At 38.3% G+C, this 26,175-nt stretch overlaps 2 protein-coding genes across 6 annotated transcripts in view; both read right to left on the bottom strand.

Annotated features, from left to right (window-relative positions):
- acap2 (ArfGAP with coiled-coil, ankyrin repeat and PH domains 2) overlaps positions 1–3,473 on the bottom strand; it is a 52,687-nt gene extending 49,214 nt beyond the window's left edge. For 2 of the 4 annotated variants that reach the window (XM_005800305.2, XM_005800306.2), the window contains exon 1: positions 3,026–3,473. In XM_005800305.2, the coding sequence (XP_005800362.1) occupies positions 3,026–3,078 (53 nt within the window). In that variant the 5' untranslated portion in view covers positions 3,079–3,473. The remainder of the gene's footprint in view (positions 1–3,025) is intronic. The other 2 variants (XM_005800308.2, XM_005800307.2) reach the window with 1 other exon arrangement.
- A 1,000-nt stretch (positions 3,474–4,473) lies between these two features.
- ppp1r2 (protein phosphatase 1 regulatory inhibitor subunit 2) lies at positions 4,474–26,175 on the bottom strand. Of its 2 annotated transcripts, none has more exons than XM_005800309.3 (6): positions 25,796–26,175; positions 17,073–17,180; positions 15,935–16,021; positions 12,612–12,706; positions 9,624–9,815; positions 4,474–6,932 (listed from the first exon to the last, which is right to left on the bottom strand). In XM_005800309.3, exons 1-6 carry the CDS (start codon positions 25,924–25,926, stop codon positions 6,913–6,915), a joined length of 633 nt encoding a protein of 210 aa, XP_005800366.1. In that variant the 5' UTR covers positions 25,927–26,175; the 3' UTR covers positions 4,474–6,912. The 2 variants fall into 2 exon arrangements, with proteins under 2 accessions (XP_005800366.1, XP_023195838.1); XM_023340070.1 differs by lacking the exon at positions 4,474–6,932 and adding an exon at positions 6,944–8,813.

Raw genomic sequence — 26,175 nt, 5'->3', positions numbered from 1 at the left:
ATTTACAAAGTTAATGGTGTCATTTATTAAATAAAGCTGAGTCTGATGTTTGGAGGTATTCTGAACTTAATACTTGCTTTAGATATGGAAAGCAACAGGATTTTTTATTTATTTATTGTTAAATGTTTTGACACCAAAAAAGTTAGCATTTATTAGAATATAACATAGCTTATTATTCAGAAAACTACATCTGAAATTGAATTTGCCTGTTTATGACTAAACTTCCAGGTATTCTCTCTGTAATATAGATTTCTTACTTTAATATCAGAAGACCAGTAATCCAGTTTCCCCATTTCCTGAGTGTACTAATTTCCCTCAAACTGCTTATCTCTTTGTGTGACTGAAGAAAAACCCCCAGAGTATATATACTTGGTCTCAGTAAAATTCAGGGATGCTACAGAAATGTGGCTCATTAATAACTTTCCTTTCTTTGTTTCCAAAAACTGTGCCTTGGTGGTACAGCAGCCTACTCCAACCCAGTTCTGCTGTGACTCAGCCCCTCTGTTGTTCACAATCGATCTAAAATTAGCTCCTTATATTAATGTTAAGAAGGAAGAGGCTTTAAAGTCAACCCACCATCTTAGACTAACAGAACAACCATCTGTCAGCAGTTTAGCACAGTTTGGCTGTATGCTTTCACTTCTTATACATGTATTGCATATTTTCCTTACAAGTTTAGGCAACTCCACTGTGCGGGAAGTCCCCCTCTTCTCCAGCCCCCCTTACGTGATCCTGAAGGAAATGCGCTGATAAAAAAGCAACTTTCTAACATCTGTTCCTCGTTTGGCTGGGGGAGGATGTTCGAACAACAGAGTGTGAGAGACAGGAAGAAGAGAGATGCTTTTCTCAAAACACTGAACGCAAAGCAACCCAAGGGGGATGGGGTGGTTGAGGACAAACACTCAACTTAACACCTCCCAAAGGGTTGACAAAGTGGGGAGAAAAAGCTGCAAATGATGACTTTTGAGATACAATATGGTCTAAAAACACATGACTAGTACAAGAAAACCAAACTAAAGCAACATTGGTAGGAATGAGCAAGTTTAATCTTGTCATTTATGGAAACTTTAGTTGGTCTTTTTTTTTTATTTCAAGTGTAACATCCACTAAGGCATGAGGAAGGACATTTATTATATCACTTGTTGCCATCGTAAAAAATTTCTTATCACGTCAATGATACATTTCAGTTGACATTTGAGGCTCCAAAATCTGACTGTATCAGTCACACAAATTTGTTATTTTTACTATTTTTTCCACTGTTGGTTCCATGAAAGCATTAATAGATATCAATAAAATTGAAAACATGATTAAAAGCAATAACTACATGAAAAAACGTGATAAAAATCATTTGGTGTTCCAATATTTGTGTTTATGATACCCAACCTTAAGGTTACCTAAAAAACGACCGCTAAGAAGTTGTAAAAACTTTTTATTGTTACTTTTATAGTTATCTCAATAAATGACAGTAAATATCAAAATAAAATTTTAGGTCCATATCGCCAACACTTACAAGAGCAGCATACAACTTTGCTACAGCGTCAGTGTAAGCATTACTGATTAGAATAATGACTGTTTAGTAAGCTATATTGATTACAATTATACTTCAAATATCAGGAATTCATGGTGTAATATCTGCATACACCTGACAAAGACGATTAAAAAGAGAGGGAGCTTTGGAAACATCATAACAGCTGGGAAACAAAGGAGAGAGAAAATGTCTATTTACTCCATCCATCCACTGTTTATACCCACCCTGTGATGGACAGGTTGCCAGTCCATCACAGGGCAACACAGCGAGACACACAGCATGCAACCATCCATGGAAAACCAAGGACATTTTAGGGGGACCAAAAAACCTAACAGACGTGTTTTTGGATCGTGGAAGGAAACCAAAGTACCCAGAAAGAACCCACACTTGCAGGGACAACATGCGGAAAGACTCCAGGGTGAGATCTGACAGAGGACCTTCCTGCTGCAAGGCAACAGTGCTTCCTGCTATTACAGAGGAAACTGATTCAATTTTCATGCAGGTCTGTCTTTTTGTAAGACTATGTGCTATGGTGGTTTAAAAGACTTAGATGAACTGTTTGAGTCCAAGAATTACAAGATTATTCCCATTTATGCATCCAAGATGTTTATCTAATATATATTTTTTAATAAACTCAACAAAGCAGGGCAACACCAGTCAGTCAGCTAGAGATCTGAATTCTCAATTGATCAGATCTGATTGATAAAGAACTGAACAATCTTAATTTTCTTGGTCCATTAAACATCTCAAATTTTTCAGCTCCTAGTTTGTTTGGTTTATAAATGCATCAACCATCAGCTTTATGCTATTCAAGATTCAATAAACATCTACTTAAAGGTTCAGGAAATGTTTTTGATGTATAGATCAGGACAATCTTGTCATTCCTTCAATTTTTTTCTTTTATAGGAAAAACCTGCAGGACATTGGCATCAACTAATCAGAGCAGTTGTTGATTAAGGATGCACTTTTACTATAGAAAATATGAACATTCTAACGTTCAAAACATACATTTTAAAATATTTTCAAACTGTTTAAAACCAGCAGAGGAGACTTTAAAGTTGTGACTGTGCATATTATTAAACTGTAATATACAGGTAGTGTGCTTGTAGTCTAGGAGTAATATGATTGGGCAACATGCTAAATCATTAATAATTAAGGATATAGTACAATGCACTGTCGTGTCAGTTCAGGCTACTGGCACAGCCAGTAATTCCCAACATTCATATTTAATACATTTTCCTATCTCTACATAATTTATGGTGAAAAACATTCCCTTCGTTTGGTCTCACCGAACAACTCAATGAGTTTGTTTGGTTTCTTTGCCCCACCAGCAGCCTCCCAGTCTGGATCCGGCTTTCTTAAGGGACAAAAATAGAAGAGCAGCAGGCAACAACCAGCAAGCTCCTTACTGCTGATCATCGCGCTAACTGGATACTTTACACCGTATAAACAAATATCCAGATAAACAGGGAAAAGACGGAAATTATAGTCGCTCACCTGAAGCGTGGGGAGTCTTTCAGACATTCCTCAAAGTCCACGGTTATTTTCATCTTCGCCGCAGTGAATTGCGCCTGCACAACCTGCTCTCTATGTTTGATTAAAGCCAATAATCCAAGCCCAGTGTTTCTGGCTAATTAGCTTGCTCGCTAACGTTCCCGTTTCTCCGTCCGACCAGCTGGCTCCACTCGGTCACCGTTCCGCTAAGCCAGCTAGCCTCAGAGGCCAGCAGCTACCAACGAGAAGTGGCTGGACAGCGCTCATAAACGACGCTTTTCTTTGTGAACGAGTTCACCACCAACCCCCCCCCCCCAAAAGAAAACCCGTCACTAAACTGTCCCAAAAGCGGAGGTCAGCACTGAAAACAGAAAGTGTTGTCCAGTAGCTCTATCATAGCAGTCCGCGGGAGAGGAGCTTTTCTCCAACAGATCTACACACAAAGATCGTCTATTTGAAAAGACTGCACACCGGCTCTGGAAATGGGTCTATAAAATCCAGTCGGACACTCTGAAACGTATTTTCCCCCACCGCCAAGAAGTGTTTTTTTCCAACTGACAATTTGATAATATTAGACAGCCACACAACTAAAACATGGTTTGAGTATGTTATTTATATGAACATTTTAACCGGAGGTAAGTGTGGTCTTTCGCTTCTGTTGAACATGCACAATTCTATTCAGTTGTGCAGTTGATGACACAATTACACCATACACACACACAAAAGGAGATAGATAGATGATCTACATGTATTTATCGTATGTCTACATAAGTATCAAAAAGTCTGCAACATATTTTTTAGTGTGTGCTGTATGTTAAGGGCCAGCGTTAAAGAATTGAAATGAGTGGCAAGTCTACCTTTGAATACACAATCTTTGCGTCAGTTGACAGGAGCTTCCTGATCCTTAAAAAATACTCAGGAACCGTTTTCTTAATATTTTTAATCTTCTCCCCTTCATTGTGCATCTGCGCACTGCCAAACAATAAAAGCAAAGCTTAAATACCTTTGAACATTTCTATTGTAATTTAATGACGCACTGCGTTAAATAAGAGGTTTCCCCGCTTTGATTTGATCAGTCTCACGCTTTATCCCATTACTTACGAGAAAGCCTATGGGAACGAAAGATTGTGTAACAGCGCCATCTGGTGGCAATTTAGATAACAACAAAACCAAGCAATAAAACAAAAGAACTTTCTAAAATAATTCTGCAATTGATTTATCACTTTTCACACTCAAAATTAAGAGGTTTCCTGTATGTTTACACTTCTATTTAAATAGACCAGAACTTCACAAAAAGTGACTATTAAATTCATTTATAAAATAATAAAAGCAAAACGTTTTTATCAGTGTCAGAATAGATTGATTGCTCATTTGTAAGTTATCACCAAATCAAAACTGGCATTTATCTCATTCAAATTGCTACGTCCAAAGCAAATGAACATCACACAGGATTCTAACAATGTTTGTTTAATGACGGGAAAGAAACAAAACAATATACACAACTTGATGAGTAAGAACATGCAGACAGAAAATTATAAGAGAACATTTTTGAGACATATGATGGCCATAAGTAGAGAAACACCAATAACCAATTAATACATTTTGTTTTCTTTTTTTAATTTTCAAATTATTAAATGCACCATAACTAAGTCCCACCATTTTAGGTCCATAAATGCATCAACTGATATCAAGTACTTTGAAGCAGCTGATTTATTAAAAATCAGATAAAGGTTTGAGACATTTGCTTTGATGTATAGCAAATGTAAATGGGGATAGTCTTGAAATTTCTTTATTTATCACAAACTTTGTCAAACAACTTGCAGAACACGTTTTATAATCCCTGGGGAAAATAATTGAAATTGGCAAGTCAGATCTAAAAAAAAAATAAATAAATAAAATTAAAAAAACCTGGAAACTTGCCAGAAAATATCTGATCGGTGCATCTCTAGATCAGAGGACTGCATAAACATCTACCCACCTTGGAAAACACAACAGAGCAGGTGTAATGCAAAACAAAAACAGAAAAAAAGAGGCAAAAAGTATCACGGAGCTTGTTCACTAAACACACAAGTATATTAAGTCATTAGAGGCACATTTGTCAGGTCACAACCACCTACAGGATGATTCATGTCCATTGTGTTTTGTCTAAAATGAGAAAAAGTATCATCTCTGCTTCTCTAGAGTCACACTTTTTCCACAAGTTTACAAATTAAAACAGCCGTATTGTCAAAAATCTCTGTTTCTTTGCTCAGATACTCATTCCATTTGCCAAACTCTATACTTGTTGGTTTGCTTCTAAACATGGGGGAAAAAAATGCACAGAGACTTTGGCAGGAGTCGTACCAACAGCTGTGACCTGCAGTATTTCCGCAACATAAAGCTCGACGTGTCCGGTCACAGTGGGGCGTTAAAGGGCAACGGGGAAAATAAAGAGATAACATAAGACATGCTCATGATTCCTGCATGCTTTTTCTACTCCATACTTAACTGAGTTCCCAGCGTATGCAGAAAAGTCTTACAGTCAACACGGGAGTGACTGGCTTTCTTTTTCCTTTTAAGACTATTCAGTGACACATGGCTGAACCTTGAAAGAGAACTCAAGTCCTCAACACACCTCCAATGAGCTGTAGTGGTTTAATTTGTCTCCAACGTCCTCCGACTTCAGTCAGTAGCATTACAATCATTTCCTCCTGCCCTATGATGATCCTGAGCTGAGTCATGCAAGCAGATCAAACATTGTAAAAAATAAAATAAAACCGTGGATTAAGCCAGGTTAAAAAAAAACAAACATTAAACAACATTGTTCTGACTTTCCTTCAAATAACTTGGCACAGCTCAGACTGTTCATCTAATACCTATTCGCCAGGTCTATCAGTAGCACATACCAAAGTTCAGCAGCAGCACTTCCATACAGTCTCTTCTCGCCAACTTTACAATCAAAAATACTGTGGATTTTACACAGAGGAAGGAAAACACGGACGACCGAGCAGCTTGTCCTGTCTTATTCTTTAACAAAATTATCTTGAAGGGATGAAAAAGGATTCCATTGAATGAAAAATGTACCTCAAGATATCTGGTGACATTTAGAAATGCTTGTAAACTGGAAATGAGAAACTGAAAATGAGCATCCAAGTGGGACAATCAAGAATGAGTCAAATGTTCTTCCTTGAAAAATACCTGTTATTTTAATAACACAATTTGGATTAATATATTCCCCAAACCAGTAATCATGTCATTTCAATATTGTATGTGGAGAAGCCTTGTTATTTTAGCAATTTAACTATTCCTAAAGACATACAGCCAGTAGAAATAAAAATGCAGCGGTGTGATTGATCAGAAAGGAAAACAAGAAAAAGATCCGAGTTGCAGCCACTGGAAACTCCATCATGTGACATAAAACCCTTCAGAGAGGCCGTGGGGTTTCCCCCTGGCTTCTTCCACAACCAACAAGCTGTTTCAGCCAGAATAAGCTCAATGTTGTGAGGTTTTTCTTGTCATTTTTTATTCTTATTTTTAAAAAGACTTTGATCCTCTTTTCAGTGTCTGAGTCATAGATTCTTCAGTGCGACATCAGTCCAGGAGAGGTGAGAGGAGGGCATTCTTGGCAGCAGGAGAGGGAGGAGGGACAAGCAACAGCCTTCGTGTGTGCATTTCGGATATATTCCTGGAGCTGAAAACCATTTTTAAAATTAAAAATAGAGGTTATATTGCACAGTTTTATGGGAATAGTGGAGACAAGGAGGGGACCGGTAATCTTATTGGCTGCTGGGAGATGTTGGACAGGTGGTGAAGCGGTGTTTGCCTTAACGTCTCTGCTTTCAGTCACAGATCCGATGGGCGGATCTCGCTGAATCTTGATCTGCCACGGCGCTGACGGTGGGAGAAGTCATCTACGACTCTAGGGAATCAGCTGGAGGACAAACACACAGGAATAAACAAAGGTAGATGTTTGGTATACACGAACATCTAAATATTCTCTAGTAAAACCTTTTTTTTCCCCCCTCATTGCACTCCTTGGTTTCCATAGTTCAGACTGATGTCATCACGCCCTGACATGATGACATGCCATCATGCCATCATGTCATCTGCCGCCATCTTGTTTGACAAGCTCTTTTTTTACACCTTGTATTCTACAACATAGGGCTATAATTATTTTTTTTTACACATGGGAATAAAGTTAGAATACTTTAAGAGCAAAGTCTAATTAATATGAGGATAATTAGACTTAATATCACCAGAGTAATATTGTCATATTAAGACAGGGTGGCAAACTAGTTCAGCATTAAGAGCCAAATTAAAGAGCCACACAGCAATTTCAAGATTAGCTTTATACCGCATTGCTTGCTGAAACAGTTTTGTCCTTAGTTCCTAAAGCTAACTGTGCCACCTAACAGTGTTTATTTTTTTACCAGTATCTCTGGGTTTGGTTTGTACTCTGTTACAGCCACTTGAAGCAACTCTTTCACAATGATAAGACTTGTTTCAACATAGTAAAATTTCATTCAAAGACATAAAGAAAACTTTTGAGCTCTGTGGAAGTGACCCTTCCACTCTTCACGTCACCGCAATGCGAACAGCATTGACTGCACTCATGTGATCAGAACCGGTTTACTTTTCCCTTTAGTGGCACCAGAAACTGCTGTACAAACTCTGACATCATGTTCCCTTATTTGCACAGCAGCGGCAGCAGCTTGTTCTGCTTCACTCCCACATCTGCGCCACAATCCTCTGAGCTTGGGTGCGGCGCAAAGTGTACCGACGTGAAATAATGCAGCCGCTAGAAATATAGAGACCTGCTGAGGAAAACTGTTACCATGGAAACAGATTATATTCATAAACAATTCAGGTTAGACCTAAATTCTCTCCTCCTAGACCAGTGTTTCTCAAACTTTTTCAGGCCGAGGACCACTTACCCTTTTTACAAACACTCACGGACCACCTAATATGAAATTGGCCCCGCAATAACAACATCTTTATATGTCCTGAAATGAAAATATTAGTCTCTTAACCCATTGTCTTTATTCATCCTAATGTGAAAGGTAGTGCTGTTTTGTAAACGCGAATGGCAATGATAAAACCATGAACTACTGCTGCTCGGGATGTTTTGAGTTATTTACAGATTCTGAAAGCGTAGATTCTAAGCTTTCCAATGATAGAAAACACATACAAATCAAAAAAGTTCTTTACGACAAGTGTTGTGTGTATTAATAACATTTTAGGGCTATTTGCAATTAAGAAGCATAATAAAAGAAAAATAGACTGGAGTTGTTTTGGCAAAAACAAACATTTTCTTTCAAGCCTACATAAAAACTTTATTTTAGGTGTTAAGATGCAGTTAGTCAGCAAGGGGTGCAGCTTTGCTCATCGCCTCAACAGCGTCATATCAGACTCAGCACATCCGCCTAGATCTGCATGCAGGTGGCATGCTATTTATTGCAATAGTTTTCAAAAACAAAACTTCTGCAATTCACCCTGAGAAATTTCCCACCGGTACCTTCAGCTTTGGTAAACTAAGTGTGTGAGTCGGACTTTGAGCTAACCTCACGGCATGCAATACCGTGCGGACCACAAGGGAGTGCCCGCGGACCACTAGTGGACCGGGGACCACAGTTTGAGAAAGACTGTCCTACACCAACAACTACTGCAGACTTGTAGCGCTATCTTAATAGAATTAATTTCACCACCTGCGCTGCACGTTACGCTGCTTCTGCCTTCAAGGGGTGTGGGAAATTTCAGAATCAAAGAGCCACACAGGATCCGTCAAAGAGCCGCAGCATGCGGTTTGCCACCCCTGTGTTAGGAGAATGTAGTATTAATGTTATGAGTACTCCAACACGAAAATAACAAATAATTTAAATAAGGAATGTTGAGCATCCTCCGAAGTTGTACTTTGGTATTGGCAACAAATTATTATCAGTAGAAGGACTTTGAAACGATTGAGCAAACGACGAGTCTATTTCGAAGAAAGAACCACACATATTGAGCTGGTCACATTATATCTTGATAACTTCAAGATATAATCAAAGCTTTTATCTCATTAAAAAGACTTTTCTCATAATTTCATGAAGTTCTTTTGGTAAAAACCCATCTTTATTCTGCTAATATCATGGCTATATTCTCATAATTAAACAAAAATTATTGTAGCCTGGCCCTATTCCTCTGTTGTACAAGTCATGGAAGTGATCGTTGATATAAAAGCCACTGTTTGAAAATATTTTCTATCATCTGTATTTTTGTTTTTAAAAAGAAAGAAAAAAAAACTAACTAATCAATTAAAATCGGATCTGGTATAAAAAATCTGATGTTTTTAAGTCAAATTGCTCAGCCATAAAGGCCGTGTGTATTTTTATACACACTGAGTGATCACAACACGCTTTAGTCACCATGACGATGAGTTATCGCTCTGATGCTCTAGTGTCTGGGAATATAATCCATGGGGAAGCAGAAATGGAGCATAATGAAATTTAAACTAATGATGATGAGCAAAACCATTATGTCTGATCATTTTAACCAACATGTTTACTCATTCCTGTAGTGGCCTCCAATGCTCCCTTTCTACAAGCTCTGATGTGCGAAGGTACAGTGTCTCCCTTCTCCTTACCTTCCTGTGGCGGGTCTACACTGATCTCCTCCGTCTCCTCTGCGTTGTCCCTTGGATCCTCTGTGTCATCCCTCATCTCTTCATCGTCATCATCTTCTTCTAGTTCTTTAGCAATGAGCTCGCGAGCCAGCCTTATGTTCATGCCCTCATCATAGTGCATCTTCCTCATCATCTGAAAATGCTTCTTTTTGGCTGAAAGGAGAAACAAAAAACAAAATTACTTCAAACCAACAGAAAACACTGACTGTGCTGACTTGTGTGGAATTGTGTATAAACTCAAAAACCTGTAATTCATTTGGATAAAGCTCCATCCATATTGTAATCAGATTACACGAGCACCCCTATCGCTGCTGGGGAAAAATGCATGCCCACACCATGATGCCGCCACTACCACTGACAATGTGAGGATGATGTGTTCAGGCCGATGAACAGCGGTAGTTTTCTACAACGCAGAATTTTGCATGCAGGTCTGAGTGTGTGTAGTTGTCTGTCCTGTGTGTCTCTGTGATTCCTTGTGATGGACTGTCAACCTGTCCATGGCGTACCCCGCCTTTCAGCCTTTGGGGATCGGAACCAGCCCCGCCTCTACTACTGTTTAAGGATAAATGAGAAAAGACGACGGACGGATCAGAAAACTGAGCTGCTTTTGCGGTTTAATCGTCTCTACAAGCAATTGTTCTTAATTGGTCTGAAAAACTTAATGTGATTCTGAACTTTGTACATTTAATACAAGCAATAAAGCAAGACTCAACAGTCAAAGAGGCCACCGTGACGTTTTATTTCTAATGCGCTTAACCACAGCAAAACCTTCATCCATCAACATTAAACCCCACAGTGATCAAGAAAATCCTCAGATTAGTTTTAGTCGCCACATATTTCCTCTTTGAAGAGCGACACAGATCAGCCTCCACTCGGTACCACAGAGCATGCTGACATTGTTCACCTGACCCGGCCTCTGCTGCTGGGTCACATGTTGCAGTCTGTCTTCCTGGTTGTGTGTGGAACCTGATGATGGTGATGAAAGCTGCTCAGCTAGCGTGTTTTGATAACAAACATCTAAAAAAAATACAATAAAAAGAAAGTCTTTCATAAAAAGCATTTAAATATATCAGAAAAAATAAATGCTGTCAAACTGGGTGAGGAAACCATCCAGTCTTTCCGTGAGCAGTCTACACTTTCATCTTTTTCCAGCAGGTGGCGTTAATCGGCACATGGATCAGCATTTACTGAATCTGCAGCTGTGATGCTGAGTGATATCGACTTGATTTGCAGATTTCCCAGAATGTATTTATTTTTTTCAACCTTCCGGATATAAATCTGAAACCCCAGCGATCGGTCTGAGTGGATTATTTCAGTGGTAGTACAGTGTGTGTTCTGCTCCGCCTCCACAGTCGGTTAAATTATGAACCTGAGAGCTCGAAGACGGGCGAGGTCACGGACTGGTTAAAATCCTGCTGACACGCTGTGGATGGATAATGCATGCGTCTTTGTCTGGAGAGCAGAATAAAAGGTCAAAAGGATCACAAAGACCACTTGATGACTTTTGATGGAGACCTTTTGTGCCGACACTCCACTGTGGAGCAGCACTGAGTCACCCTCACAGCAACAGAGGACGCTTTATATTAAGACCATGGCTATAAATAGAAAGGTGAACAGTGGGGTGCCCTTGATAAGATGGAAAATGAAACCTGCAACTACTGATACTGATCCAGAATCTACCAGCAATATAGTAGAAAAGTATTCTGATACCCATAAATGAATCCAGTGCAACAAACTGCCTGTAAACGTCCACCTGTGTGTCATTTAATCTCAGTTTGAATCCAGCTGCTCTGTGAAGGCCTTGGCGGTTTGCTACAAAATATTGGTGAACAAACAGTATCATGAAGAGCAAGGAGCTGACCTGACAGGGAAGGGATGTAGTAGAGAAGCTTAAAGGAGCATTAGGTCTTAAAACATTATCCGAAACTTTGAGCATTTCCTGTCCGACATGCGACCATCCCATTTCCAGTTCACCACAGGTCATATAGTGGACACAACAAGCATGTAGAAGAAGGTGCTCTGGTGAAATCACACCAAAACAGAAGTTAAGTGTGCAAAATGCTATTCCTGAAAGAAAATCGACACTACACTTTGAACACCCAGACCCCATGGTGAAACATGGTGGAGGTGGCATCATGCTGTGGAACAGGGCAACAACCTTAAGCAAACAGCCAAAGTCCTGACCTAAATTCAGGACAAGAGGAGAAAATCATTCATCTTTACAAATGCTTTCCATCCAGTCTAGCCGAAATTAAGATCATTTGCAAAAAAAAATTATAGAGAAGTCTTTAGATGTTGGGTTGGCAGATTCAGAGTCAGTGACTTAAAAAAGCTCAGCATGCTGATGAAAAGGCAAGCTCTGTTCTGCTCTGGAGACACTAGAGATGATTGTACAAGGAACGATGCTTTATAAAATAAAGATGAAACTAAAAACCCCAGACATTCCTCTTCAGGAAACTCTAAGAGTGTTTTCAGTCAGAGCTTTTTTGAGATCTGCTTTATAGGCTGGTGCTTATCTTTGGCAGGTACAACCTGGACAGGATGCCAATCACAGGGTCACACAGGGACATACAGGACAACCATTCACATACTGTATACACGCACGCACACACACCTCTAAGGGAAATTTAGAGAAACCGATTAACCCAAAAGTCATATTTTTGGAGTACCAAGAGACAACACACACATACACAGGGAGAAGACGCAAACCTCTTAAACACAGACACCAGGCTAGGATTTAAACCCAGGACCTTCTTTCTGCATGGCATCAGTGCTGCCAAGTGAATGTTGTGAATGTAATCTATTCTTAGTATAATTATGTGGTTGTATTGTGACAAAATGTGAAAAAATTCATGAGGTAGAAATAGTTCTGTAAGGCACTGTTTACTATCTCACCATTATGACGGTATTGACTGAAAAACGGAAAATTAAAAAAAAAAAAAGCATCACCTTGCACTTGTGGAGTCAGCTCCTCTTCCTCCTCCTCGCTGCTCTCTTCCGCTTCTTTCATGAAGCGTGGCTCCGCCCCCTCAGCTTCCTCCAGCCTGAAGAACAAAGTGAAGCCGTCTTAAATATCTCCGAGAAGCACGTCGACAATAACTGAACACACCAGCCTTCAACAACAATGCAAAGAGATCCAAGCTCTTACTGCATCTCACTATAGAAATAGATGTAAGAGGAAGACGTTAGCAGGAAAAAATGTACATTAAATGATGGAACAAAAGGTAGAGTGAACAGCGTTAATGACTCAAGAGATAAAAAATAACACAATTTACTATTCTCACCTCTCAGCCCCACTAAATGTTTCAACAGGGTTAGACAAAATGAATAATGGCTTATGGTGAATATGTGGAAGCGCCTGAGGGAAACACCCCTGCACTGTGCTACTGCTCTCCAACCAGCTGGCACGAGTCACTCCAGGTCAAGAGTTTACATTTCACTACAGCTTCAAAGTGCTCCAATAATTGTGTTTGATGGGTCAAATTGGATGGGATAGAACAGCTAATACAGACCGAAAAGGAGGAGAGAGAATCTGTGATGTAAAAACATGAATGATGGGAGGATGATGAAAGGAAAAGAGCAGCAGCTGTGGGTACTGTCTGATGGGTTTAGTGTAAAACAAAACAGGGCATTCATTACAAAAGTAAACAACGGCAGCTAATTGACTTGCAAGCCTGAAGCTAATCACTGAGCTCTCTGCAGCATCCAAACTGCCTCATCCAATCCCAGCTTTAATGCACTTATGTAAGGATGATGGCCCAGAGCAAAAAACACTCCTCAGGCTCCCATTAACATTCTGCTGACAGCTTAGAGTGGCAGATAAATATTTCTTAACCCAAATGGACCATTAGGACCTAAAATGACACAGAAAAAAGATATAATCCATCCATTTATTCACATTTGCTCTATGTAGCGCATCACAGTTGTTGAATTGGTAAAACATCTGTTCTTTATTAGGTTGTAAAAAAGAGCTTTTTGATCATGGCAGCAAAAAGGGAAAAAACAATTTAAATTAGAACATATGGACTGTTTTAACACAAATGCCTTCCAGCATTGACGTGTTTCCAGCAGGAAAGCGTGTTCAGGACTGTTTTCGTCGAGCGTACAGCCTCCTTGCAAGCTCGACATCACATCCCTGGAAAGCAGGAATGTTGGGAAACACCCTGCTTATTGGCTGATCTGCACTCGTATGGAATTTCATTGAGTGCCAAAACTAAATATTTTCACGTTTCACACACTGAAACATATGAAACATTTTACTGTTTCATACGTTAAACAGTAATTACACATCTTAAAAATCTTAAGATGTGCGAGATGTTTTCACATCTTACAGTCATCTTAGAGCCACAATCTGGAATGTGTTTTTTCTGGATTATTTGTGATAGACCAAAGGAAAGAAAATATATGGTTTTGCATTTATAAAAATGTCAAAGGTGTGGCATGTATTTGCTCTGACAATCTCAAATAAAGCCCTGTGCAAACAACTGGCTCCCGAAGTCACTTAATAGAGTTAATTTATGTAATACTCTTCTCTAAAGTGGCAAAACTACCAAAACATGACGGCCCATTTAAACTCATAGCTCAATTAAAGGAAACACAGAGGACCTTGCTAACTCTGGAGGAGCTGCAGAGCTCTAGAGGAAGAATCTGTCAGCAGGACAAATCCATTTAGACTCAGCAGAAAGAACAGAGTGAGCCAAACAAGGAGCTGTCACATTTGAACAATAAAACTGTACAAATGTGTGTGGCGAAGACCAGTTGCCTGCAGCACATATCCCTCATGGGGATCCATCTAAACAGAGCCCAGGAGGTTGCTACACCCCTGATGGAGAGAACCTTCACACCCCGGTGCATTGGGAGATTCCCGCTGCTATAAGCTAGAGACTTAGCCTTCACTATCTAATGGGAGAGTCTCTTTCTGGGTAGCGTCTTCCCCATGTTATCAACATAAACAAACAGTTGATCACATAACACAATCCATGTGCAGTGAGGGATTGTCCCATCAGACCTTCAGCTCCCGAAATCACAAAATAAAAACCTAGTAAAAGTGCACGCAGGGTCAGTGTGACCCTGCTGGACTGCGCACAAGGTACAAAGTTTGTGGTGTCCAATCAACCCCGTCTCTTAAAACTGCAGGAGGGTTAAAAGACAATAAAACAGTGAACTAATTCAAACATGTGGTCATAAAACCTAAATGTTCCTATTTTTTTCATTGTACAAATGCTCCAGTATCCAGGCGTGATCAGTCTGACACCAAGTCTGGCCCATCTTGCCTGCTGTTGCTGCTGATTCTCCTCTTTGGTTCATTGCCAGTCTTTGTTTCCTGGGTTGTCACTGCGGCTGCTCGGCATGTTGCTGCTGACTCTAAGTTACTTTGTACCACTGGGGCTTCACAGCTGAACAACTGTCTGCATTATTTGTGAAGCTACATGTCTGCTTGCTTTGCAGCATCTGCCAGTGAGACAGTTGTTTGTTTAACTGTAGTGTAACATGAAGTTGCCCCCAGGTTTGTTAAAGGAGAAATACCCTCATTTCTAACTCAAAACTTTAATAAATGTCCTGTATGTTTTGATACCCGGCAGTATTACAGCTTTCTTAAACCCCTTGTTCTTAGATCTCGTTTAATTAAAGTAGAGGATTGTCCATGACTTGGGCAGAGACATAAATTACTCACAATAAGCTGTGGGATTTGTTTCTATTGTATAAAGGAGAATAACACTGACACCTAACACTAGCACACACAGCAAAACCAAATCAGCTGTCAGCAAGCTAAAAACGCTCAACAGGCAGTTTTGTTCTTAAATGTTTAAGTTTTCCTTGTCAAGGTTTTGCTACAACGTCCAATATCTAGAGACTGGGCCAAGGAGAATTTAGCTTTTTATGTCTCTGAGCAATATGTTTTGTCTTTGTCATGTCCTTTAATAGCAGAAACATTTTCCCACAGTGCAATTATCTTTGTGTGGCCAATGACTGTTTATTTAGACAGATTTATAAGAATTTTTCATTGTTATTCCATTGTTTATTTATTTCAGAATGATCAAACTTTAACATCAATGTGTTTTGAGCGTTACTACCTTATGTCATTTGTTTAATTTACACTAAAGTAAAAAAATAAAATAAAATGACAAAATCCCTGGTCTCACATTGATTGCTGTTAAAGCTGTAAATATTTTTGAAACAGGCCCACAGCATCATGGATCCTTCTTTGTTGTTTTTGTTTGTGTTCCCTCTGATTTTATTCTGTCTCCATGCATTCATGTTTCCATTCTTACTTTGAGGCCAGGTCATCAGGCGCGAGCCCACCGCCGTGGCCTTCTGAGTCACTGAGTGTCCCCTCATCATCGTCGTCCCCAACCATCCTGAAAACAGAAGGGCAGCAGGGGAGAAAAACAACCAGAAACATCAACAGGAAGAATGGAGGAAGGATAGAAACAAGCTAAAAAGACTTTTATTATTATTATTATTTGATCTCAGGTTATTTATAGATCTAATTTTCCAGAAAAAAATATTCTAGAGCAAAATAAGTAAATCGATTCAATTTAAAAACCAAATACCAGTTAAATTAAGTTATAACCCTCTTCAGTTTATAATAATCTAATTTTACTAAATTGGATTTTTACAGTGCAACCACAATTTCGTTGTAATCTGTTGATGACAATGACAAATAAATCTTATCTTAATTTGAGTCTTATTTTAAAAAGCAATTCAGTCCAATTACAATTAAACTTAATTTATTACAATAATCTTATTTTGTTAAATTCTGCATCTAACATGTACAGTTGTACAGAGTTGTCAGGTTTAGGAAGCTGACTTTACAATATTACAACAATCTCAGTTTAATCCATTGCTTTTAGCTGTGCAGTTCTCTCTGCAAGCACAGAGCATCTAGAAAGCTTCCACTTCCTCTTCATTTTTTCTGCATCTTGTTATGCTATCATTTCCAGAACAAATTCAAGTATTTTCTTCCTTAAGGTGAAGAACTTTAAAACTCTGCACATACTACACATTTTCATGCAGTTTGAAGTGGCTGACAGGGGTTTCCCTTTGCAAATAATCTCCAATCAACTGATTTAACCACAAGTGGACTCCAGTGAAGTTGTGGGAACATCAAATAATGTTCAGTAGGGACAAGAATGGAGCTAAAGTTTCTTTGACTTTGAAAGACGTATTATGTTCATAATTTTCAGAATCAAGTTCCACTGTACTGTAAATACATCCCAGATACATTGCAATTTAGAGCATTTACTTCTAAGTCTCTAAATTAACATATGTATTTTATAATCAAAAAAATAAAGCATGCCCTGAATATTAAATTAGTGGAGATTTGAACAAAAATACAGTGACTGCTGTTTTAAAAATATTCAATCAATAGATTGGATATTATGAGCATGTAAATATGAGGCTTTTAACCTGTTATAAGGTGTGCTGGGTTCATCTATCTTCATCAGGCCGTAGTCCTTGTCTGGAGGATGATATGTCGCTAGGATGTTCATCTCATCCCATTTGGCAGATTTCTTTCTGTAAAGAGATCAAAGAAAGAAAAAAAGGAAACGGTGTTAAGAAAAGAAGGCCCAACACAGACAGACACCCACTGTGTGAGGACGGCTACACACCGACCGTCAATCCACCGCACAGAAACCTCAGGGGCGACAGAGTCCAGTTATAATCTAGAGCAGAACGTGGCCCAGTTTTGAATAAAACTGCATAAATTTAGGAACACACAGAAAAAAGCCCAGATACATCTCTGGTACAAAAATAACTGAATGATTATGGGGTGAGATACTTATTGTTTTGGTTTTTTTTTCATTTTTTTTGTTATCAACTGTGAAACTCTAAAGGACATAACAATCCAGTTAAATTGTCTCTTTCTAATATTTTTCTTCATATCATTTTTGTACTTTTTAACCTTGATATTTTTAGTTGGACATTTTACGTTTTTGTACACTTCAGTTTAATTTCCTAAGCAAGTAATTATACAATGTTTTTAAGGCTTCAGAAAACATCTCTTCCCTCTTATTCAAGCTAAGCTACAGCACACACTCCTTGAATAGGTCCATGGAAAAGGTTGAAAGCATCACAGGAAACAGGAAAGCAGAGGGGGAGAAAAGGATGCTAAATTCGCCGCCTGCTGCCTGTAAGTCTTGAATGAGCCTCCACTTATAGTCAGAACTGATCCATTCAGAGTACATAAAGCTGAAATACTGTCAGACAGCTGATCAAGGAACTTCAAGCTCAGAAAAGACATTTTTCATCAACTGACTCCACAGATTTCCTCATCAAAAATATCTCATATTTTCAGAAAAACAAATTCTGACAGCTTGTACCAAACATTATGAATATGAATATGAGTCATTACATCCAGCCTTAGCAGACATAGAAAGCCACTCAACATCTGGTTAGATAAACAATACTTTATTAGGTTACTCAAAGGAAAAGAAGGCTGTTATTCTGAACATTTTGCAACAACTTGTGACTTATTCACAAGTTGTTGCAAATTCAAAAGTAAACTCATCTGACTGACATTGTTGGCTTGATACCGTAGCATTATTAGTGTTTAGCTGCATTTGGAAAAGGAAGTGCAAAATGCATGCCACACTTTCCAGATTTTCCTTTTTGTATCTTGAAAACAGAAATTGATTTTCCTTCCACATCACCGTGCCATGCTACTTTGTATTAGTCAATCACATGAAATCCCACTAAAAACTATCAACATTTTTGATGTGAAATGTGAAAAAAGTGCTTTCTGGTTACACAACATGAACCAGAAACCTCTACTCTAGCTAAACTGCGTCAGCTCCTTTAAATGACTCGGAGATATTCATCATAACTAAAACACAATGATGGAGCACCGGCAATTGTAACATAAAAAAAACCAAAAAAACAACTTTGCTCACTAAACACTCGTAGACTCTAAATATAGAGGGCACTCTCTTACGTGATAAGGTCTACCTCTCCAGGGTGGTCAACAGCTGGCGACATAACGCTTCAGGGAAACTCATTAAACAGAGTGAGTCATCTCTGAGAGCCGAGCTGCACTATCAGGTAGCATCGCCAACGTACGGCGAGGAAAGGTCGAGCCTGGTGCCCCGCACAAAAACACCGCACTCGACGCTTGCTTTGCGCGGGAGAAAGGCGCTCATCATGATGTAGAAAATATGCTGCCTCCAAATACTGCACCCAACCAAGAGAAAATTGGTGCCAGCAAGAGCCAGAGGGAAAAGCTCATCAATTTCACATTCAAGCCTCCCGTCTCACTGCAAGACTCTGGTTAATTGGCACAGATTTCATTAAATATGAAATGTGTCTTGGTCTGCTTTAAATATTTAAAGGAAGCTAAATTCTCTGACATATTGGCAGCTCTATTTCACGATACAATGTGTTTTAATATTGTATTATATTTAATTGTAGATGACTACAGAGACAAAGTTTTGTGCTGGTCAATGAAAAACTATTTGTAAAAACAAAAAGTGGCTATATTTCAACAGTTATCAAAATTATCTTCCATATCCGAGTAATCACATAATTTTTTATTTATCTCTGTATCAATTTCCTTTGCTATTCATCAAAACAGAAACTGGGTTGCCCACCTTGAATAACCTGTGCAAAGTAAGATGTAAGCTGTGCTTTTCTTGGTCAGATTATGGAAAGTCAGATTCACTGAGAGTCACTCAAACGGCCCATCACTCAGAGAGGAGAGATTCACTTTCATGGAAGCAGCCATAAAATATGCATCACTAAGTGTGAGGCCTACAAGTCACTGTTAACTAAATAAAAGCAGCTAACAAAACAGGTGACAAGTAATTCACAGAACACAAGCCCCACTTTGCCCCAACACACAGAGGTGTCAAGAATAACCTTAACACTGATTTTACAAACGTATAACAACTCATGTAGTTTAAAACTGCAAGAAAATGTAAGTATTAGATCGAAGACCCATTCACAAACGCCCTAGAAACCCCTCAAGTTAGAAAGTGAAAAACTAGAAGACAGGATAAGTATTTAACATTAATTGTATACATTTTAAGATTGTCGAATAAGAAAATTTTAAGTCTTACAAAAACAGAATAAATGTTTCTTTTTTCTGGAATTCTATGTTTATAGTCGTTTCAAAAAGTAGTTTGTATAACTTTGTATTTGAAAATATTGCTAAGTTCATTATTATTTTGGCCAGAAAATATTAAGAGCAACAATGCAGCTTCATAGCAACAGACTGCAGATCTCTGACCTTTGTACATCTGAACCCTATCCCAAATTCAAAACAATCAGAATAACTATTAATCACTGCATTCGTTTTAATATTTGGTGCTTATTTTGGTTCAATGTGACATTTTCTAATAACTCTGATTTCTTTTAGCAACAACAGATCTGCTGGAAAAATGTCAATTGAATACTTCTATGGATTGCAGAGAATCTTTTACTGTCTAAGAGCTTTTGGATCGATGACCACCAACTACAACTCTGCTGCCAGCATTCAATACAAATACCACATGGCTACTTGTCATATCAACAGTGACACATATCAGGGTGTCACAGTGGTGCGGTTGTATTCTCACCACAGAGATACAAGGTTAATTAGTTTGACCAAGCAGGCTTTTCCATTCTGAAATGGCTTATCCTCCCTGCGCATGACTTGGTTTTGTTATTGTAATCAAGCTTCCTGTCAGTGAACCTCCCAGTGTCTCTGCATTGGTCCCTTGGTGGACAGGGACTCTGTCAGTCCAGGGTTTCATGTTTAAAGCTGGGATAGAGTCCAACCATCCCCAAAACTCTGACTTAGATGAAGAAGTGTGGAAAATGAATGGATGAATCAACAGTGGTGAGCATTCTTGTTATGCGGGGTGTGTAATAATTTGGACTATTTAGGTGTCCCATATGCTTCTGCAGACTAATGTAATACGAATCAACTAGAACTAATACGATTCATCATGATGAATCAATTATTGAAACAACCAACTAATTTAGAAATTGATTGACCGCTAACTGGAGTATACAAACTCAATAGCCATTTGTTGAAAGAACAACACACTCAATCTATACATTTTGCATTAAGAACAAAAATCAGACCTACTTTGTATTGATGTTAGAAAGGGATGAGTTTTTCACATGTTGATGTAAAAAGTATTTTTTAGGTGAAGATACGGTCTTTACTACACATGATCAAGCATACACTAAAGGAATGCTAAGTTATTGCATTTTTGGCAATAAAATGTGTATTTTCTTAAGAAAAAAAGGAATTGATTTCTTTGTTTGTATTTTTAAATGTATTTCTAATATTGCATAAAACAAGCTTAGGTGGTTAAATGTAAAATCTTTAGATGGTGTCAGTTTTTTAAATTGATTATTCATCATTGTAAGGGAATGAATAATCAATTACTAATATAATCATTAGTTGCAGCTCTAAAATCAATAATGGAAAAAACATTTAATATGTAATTTTGAAGGTTTCATTTTGGCATAAGAACCATTCTTTAAATATATTTTATTTAAAACTTATGTGGCCTGTTTGTTTTAGCAACCTAACAAACTGTTTTTTATGTAGCTGCTAGCAGTGTTCAGGTCAAGACATCCAAATTTTAAAAACTGCAATTCAGGCCCTACAGAAGCATTCATTAAGCAGCTTCGTGCATCTGCAGACCGCAGCAGTAGATTTTAGGCCACCAGATCCTGACAGGAAATTGACGACATAAACAGACAGGTGGTCAAATAAATCCCCTCTGGATGGTACATGTTTGTAGAGGCAGAATAGCACATCCTCCAGGTACCGCAGAAGGATTTAGGAGGGCGATGTGATCAGTTCTGAACAATTAATGCAGACGAAAGGGGAAGCAGTTTGTACGGCTGTTAGTGAATGCTGCGCCTTAAAGAAACAGCAGACACAAAGCGAAGCCTTTTGAAGATAGTCTGTATAAAACAAGTTGTGATTGCACACACTAAGTATTATATTTTAATTTGCATTGCTATCAACTACATAAAGACATCAGACAGAAAAAATGTTATTGGCTACTTTTACTATGAATGGCTCAGATTTGTGATTTGTAAGCTCAGTGGGATCAACTAACTCATCCACTCTTAGGTTACCTAGTAACAACCAGCTAGGTAACTTGTGGTTACCTAGCAAGTTACAAGTTACTAGCTAGCAACAACCTGTTGAGTAACGTACGCAGTACCACTTTCAGGTATCGCCATGGTGCCTCATAACTGCTTAAAAATAAAAATCGAGGTGGAATGAAAACTGGATAAAACAGGAAATGTCGCACCATTAATATTTCAAATATTTAAATAGATAATCAATAATTATCTGTATCAAAACATATGAAATACTTGTAACGTGATACATTTTTCAGCCATTCTGTCTAGCTAGGCCGAGGATTTATATGTATTTCTTATTTTTAATAATTAAAAAGAGCTTTATTGAAGTTCAATCAATAACAATAATGAAGATAAATCATGAAATAAGCATGAAAGAACATAATAAGTTCCTTGTTAATATAACAATGGCACAAATAAATCTAGGGAAATATGTGTTACCCAACAGACAATCCATCCCCTGCATAAACAGTCTTTTTATTTTTTATGTTTTAAACTTAAAGCTGACAGCAGCAGCATGACGGTCAGCCCTCATTCCCTTTAGAGGATTTGGCACTTGGCTGCACACAGAATCCGTTGAAAATCTCCTTTTCCTCCACTTCCTTGCTGTTCAAAAAGAGACTATTTTTGTAGCAACACTGAAAACACTGGGTTCACTGCTAGGGGGGGGATCCTAACCGTTACCATTCTATGGCCTAATTTCTCATGCAGCAACTCAGATTACTTCTCCTAATTATCAGACAGTGAAATAAAAAGAGAATACCGCGGCTTTCCTTACATGACTGTCCACTGTAGTAAAACATCGTCTATGGTGCAAACCATTTAAAAGTCGCATGTTATTTTATTTTAAAGAGATTAAAATCTACACAAACATTTGAAAATCCAACTCAAATCAAACATTTAGCAGCATTTGGCAGGTGGGTGGTGTTCGTTCATCTCTATGCAGAAGCTCTTGTACTAAACAGCTTGTATTAGGCCTTAAAAGCTCTCGTACAAGTGAATTTATTTTTAGACCCAAACACTTTAACATATTGTAAGCCCCTAGATTAAAACATGATTGCACCAATTTGGATGTCATCGTGTGTTGCAGATCCTATTCTGAAGGCAATCTGGAGGAAGGGCTTTGCTTTGCGCCCAACGTGCTCAAGAGAACAGAGTTTCAAAAATGCAAACTATGGAGTAACAAGAAGAGATAAGAATAACCTTCAAACCTGTAGAGGACCTATAACTGTTGTTTCTTTGTGCTGAGAAATGTTAGTGTAACTCCCCAAGCCACAGCAAAAACTAAAAATATCCACATCATCTTTTGTACGTAAATGCTGTTAAAATTCCGTGTGCAAGTCATTTCTTTGTTATTTTTTAACTATTTTGGTAATAAATAAATAATTTTTTTTATACAAAAAAACATGAAACAGAGAACTTTGTGATGGCTGCGATGGAGAAGATAAGAACAGAAAGATCTTTGCGAGTTCAGTGATTTATGGCAGTGCACCTCACCGCAAAAGTTAAAGTGTCTCTGGCAGAGATACTGATGCATAAGCGTCTGCAAAGCAAGAGAAGCCGCCGCTCCGACACTTATTAGCTGAACCAAGCGGCAATGTGCCCACTGGGCAACAGAACAGCTGACTTGGCAAAACCAGACCTGCTTTTAATGATCTGAATGAAACTATAGACAAGATTTCCCAACCTGATAGACTTATACTCCATACTATGATTATTTTGCGACTTAGATCAATCCTGAATTACATTTACCAACCAACTCGCACTGCTGTGGCGGCGTATATGAGCGATCATTCTGGTAATCAATGTGGAAGTAAGTATTTAAAAATAAGAGATCCCGGACAACATAATAGAGATCGGGTCTGGACTAAAGAGCACAGTGACGTTTTCCAGCAGCTACAACAAATACCATGATACAACAAATAAACTCATCTTTTATGAGCTAGAGCAAGTCTATTACTTAAGTGCAAAAGTTAAAGGAAATGTTAACCATTCAGATTTGCCTCATCGCAATAATTCTATGTCTTGGTTGCATGAAATAAAGATCAACTTTACATTTTGTGTAATGAGCTGCATATATTTATATGAAATGCTCACACAATATTCATACATTGGATCGGTGTTACTGCAGCTTTTTGTTGTATTGAGTGAATCAACACAATACAAATACATTTTTATATCCCTTAAAAGAATTTTCCACAGTACGTCTACTTTACGATAAAATTTTACACGTTTTTTTTAATTTGAGGTTATAGAGAATCACAAAATAGGGCAGAATTGTGTATTGGATCAATACTTTGGAGAACAACCTCTCATTGCAATCACAGCTTTCTTCAATTTTGGATCATTCAGACTGGATACAGAGCACCTGTCAACAGGTTTTAAGTCTTGCTACACATTTACGGTTGGGTTTAGCACAAGACTTTGACTGGGCCATTCCAAAACATGAAAAGTACATGGATATAAATTATTACATCTCTGACTGGATGTTTTGGGTCGCTGTCCTGTCCTGAAAGGTAAAATCTCCTCTGCAGTTTCAGGTTTTGCTGCTGCCAAGTGGGTTTTCTTCCAGGATTGCTACATCTTTATCTCATATATATTTCCTATTCCTGCTAAGCAAAATCATTCCAAAGCATTATGCTGCCATCACCATGATTCGTCATAATGGGGATGTTGTTTTCCATCACACTTACTGCTTTGAATTTAGATGAAAAAGTTACATTTTGTTTCATCTGACCAGATCATCTTACTTCACAATGGCTTTCTTGTTGCCACTCCTCCATAAAGGCCAATTATTTTGAGTGCACAACTGATTCTGTGTTTATGTTATTAAATGTTCCCACTGGCCCAGTCTGCAGGTTTTGGCAGGCAGTCACTGTTTTCAGAATCAAATAGTAACTAGTTATATTAACTCAATTACCTTTGCCGTACTTGAGTGACTTTTTTTGACAAAATGTACATATAAGAGTATTTTTATTATGCTGTACGTTTTAATTTTTCTTCAGTAATTTTATTATGACATATCACTACTCTTACTTGAGTAAAATTTCTGGATTCTCTACCTATTGTGAGTAACTTCACTGAATGAAGAACAAGTATGTTTTAACCAAAAATCCGCCAGATAAAGACATACACCTGCAACTTTTGTTAAAGGTTCAGAATTTTTTTATTGAAAGGAACTGATTTGGAAAAATGTTATTTTGCCTGATACGAATCATTGTTATGTTTGTCCTTAAAATACCAACATTTACACTTAACTTTATAATTTGGTCCATCTGATTATGCAATTTTTAAATATTAAATTGGTTACTAATAATTTGATTGGTTACTAAGTATTTGAGTAGACTTTTTACCAAATACTTTTTTTTACTCTTACTTTAGTCATTTCTTGGATGGCTACTTTTTACTTTTACTTGAGTAAAAATAAGTTGAAGTAGAGCTACTAACTTTTTGGTTACTCTACCCACCTCTGACTGTGTTTTAACCTAACCACCGATTAGCTGACCTCTGAAATCACTTGAGTTTTATTGGAGTATCAATTTATGGAAGCATGACTTCCCTTTCCAGTTCACAATTATTCACTACTTTCTTTTGTGTCATAAAACAAACTAACATATGTGGCTGTAATATGACAAAGTGAAAAAAAATTAACAAGTGAAAAAAATGAAGAGATAAGAATACATTCACAAGATACTATAAATAACCTTGTCAGACTCATGAGACTTGCTGTTGTAGAAATGTCACCAATCATTAATTAACGGTTACAATCACATCAAGTGACGTGACTAACTTATTTTTAGCTAACGACTAAGCTAACCAGAAATGAGCCTTACTAAAGTCAGTCAAATATCACAATTACACGAAAGGTAAAATTTATATCAGGGGAAAAAGATGTCATTTGATACTCTAAAAAAAAAAAAGACCCAGGAAGCTTTTAGACTCGGACTGGAGGTTGCTGGTTAACCGCCAAACAAATGTCAGAGCGCGGCTAACAAGTGTTTAGCTACCAGGGTACCACCCTGGGCGCAGCTGAGAGGAAAACTTACTGGTGGTCATCCTCCGAGAGTCCCGGGCCATGCTCGGTCACCTCCGCCGGCGCCTCGTCGGACAAGGATTTCAGGTTTCTGCCGCTGTTCTTGTTTTTCAGGATGCCTTTAATCGGTCGGGGAGCTGCCATTCCCACACACACTGACACAGAGAGCCAGACCCGCCGGTTGCTTTCTGTTATGTGCCTTTCTCTCTCTCTGTCCCTAGATTCAGTGATGCTTACCAATAATTTCCTTTATGCGGGTTATTATTTAAAGCCGCAGTCGTTCATAATTCAACGCTGTTTAATAAACGCAGGATAATAACAGACAGGTTCCTGCATGCACTGTTTCAGCATGCCTACTCTCCTGATCGCCTGTCTACTGGACAAGATCCCTAC

Source organism: Xiphophorus maculatus, chromosome 9 (assembly GCF_002775205.1).
Source record: "Xiphophorus maculatus strain JP 163 A chromosome 9, X_maculatus-5.0-male, whole genome shotgun sequence".
In the NCBI taxonomy this organism is placed as follows: Eukaryota; Metazoa; Chordata; class Actinopteri; order Cyprinodontiformes; family Poeciliidae; genus Xiphophorus; species Xiphophorus maculatus.
This window is presented reverse-complemented; position numbering and strand designations above follow the sequence as displayed.

Bases quoted from the DNA above. Each gene is read 5' to 3' on its own strand.
- ppp1r2 (XM_023340070.1), bottom strand. From the start codon at position 25,926: ATGGCAGCTCCCCGACCGATTAAAGGCATCCTGAAAAACAAGAACAGC. The intron at 9,816-12,611 runs GTGATGCTTTTT...TTCTCCTTTCAG, and splicing joins GCTGACTCCACAAGTGCAAG to CCAAAAAGAAGCATTTTCAG. The intron at 8,814-9,623 runs GTAAGGAGAAGG...CTCCTAACACAG, and splicing joins TGTAGACCCGCCACAGGAAG to GGGTGGCAAACCGCATGCTG.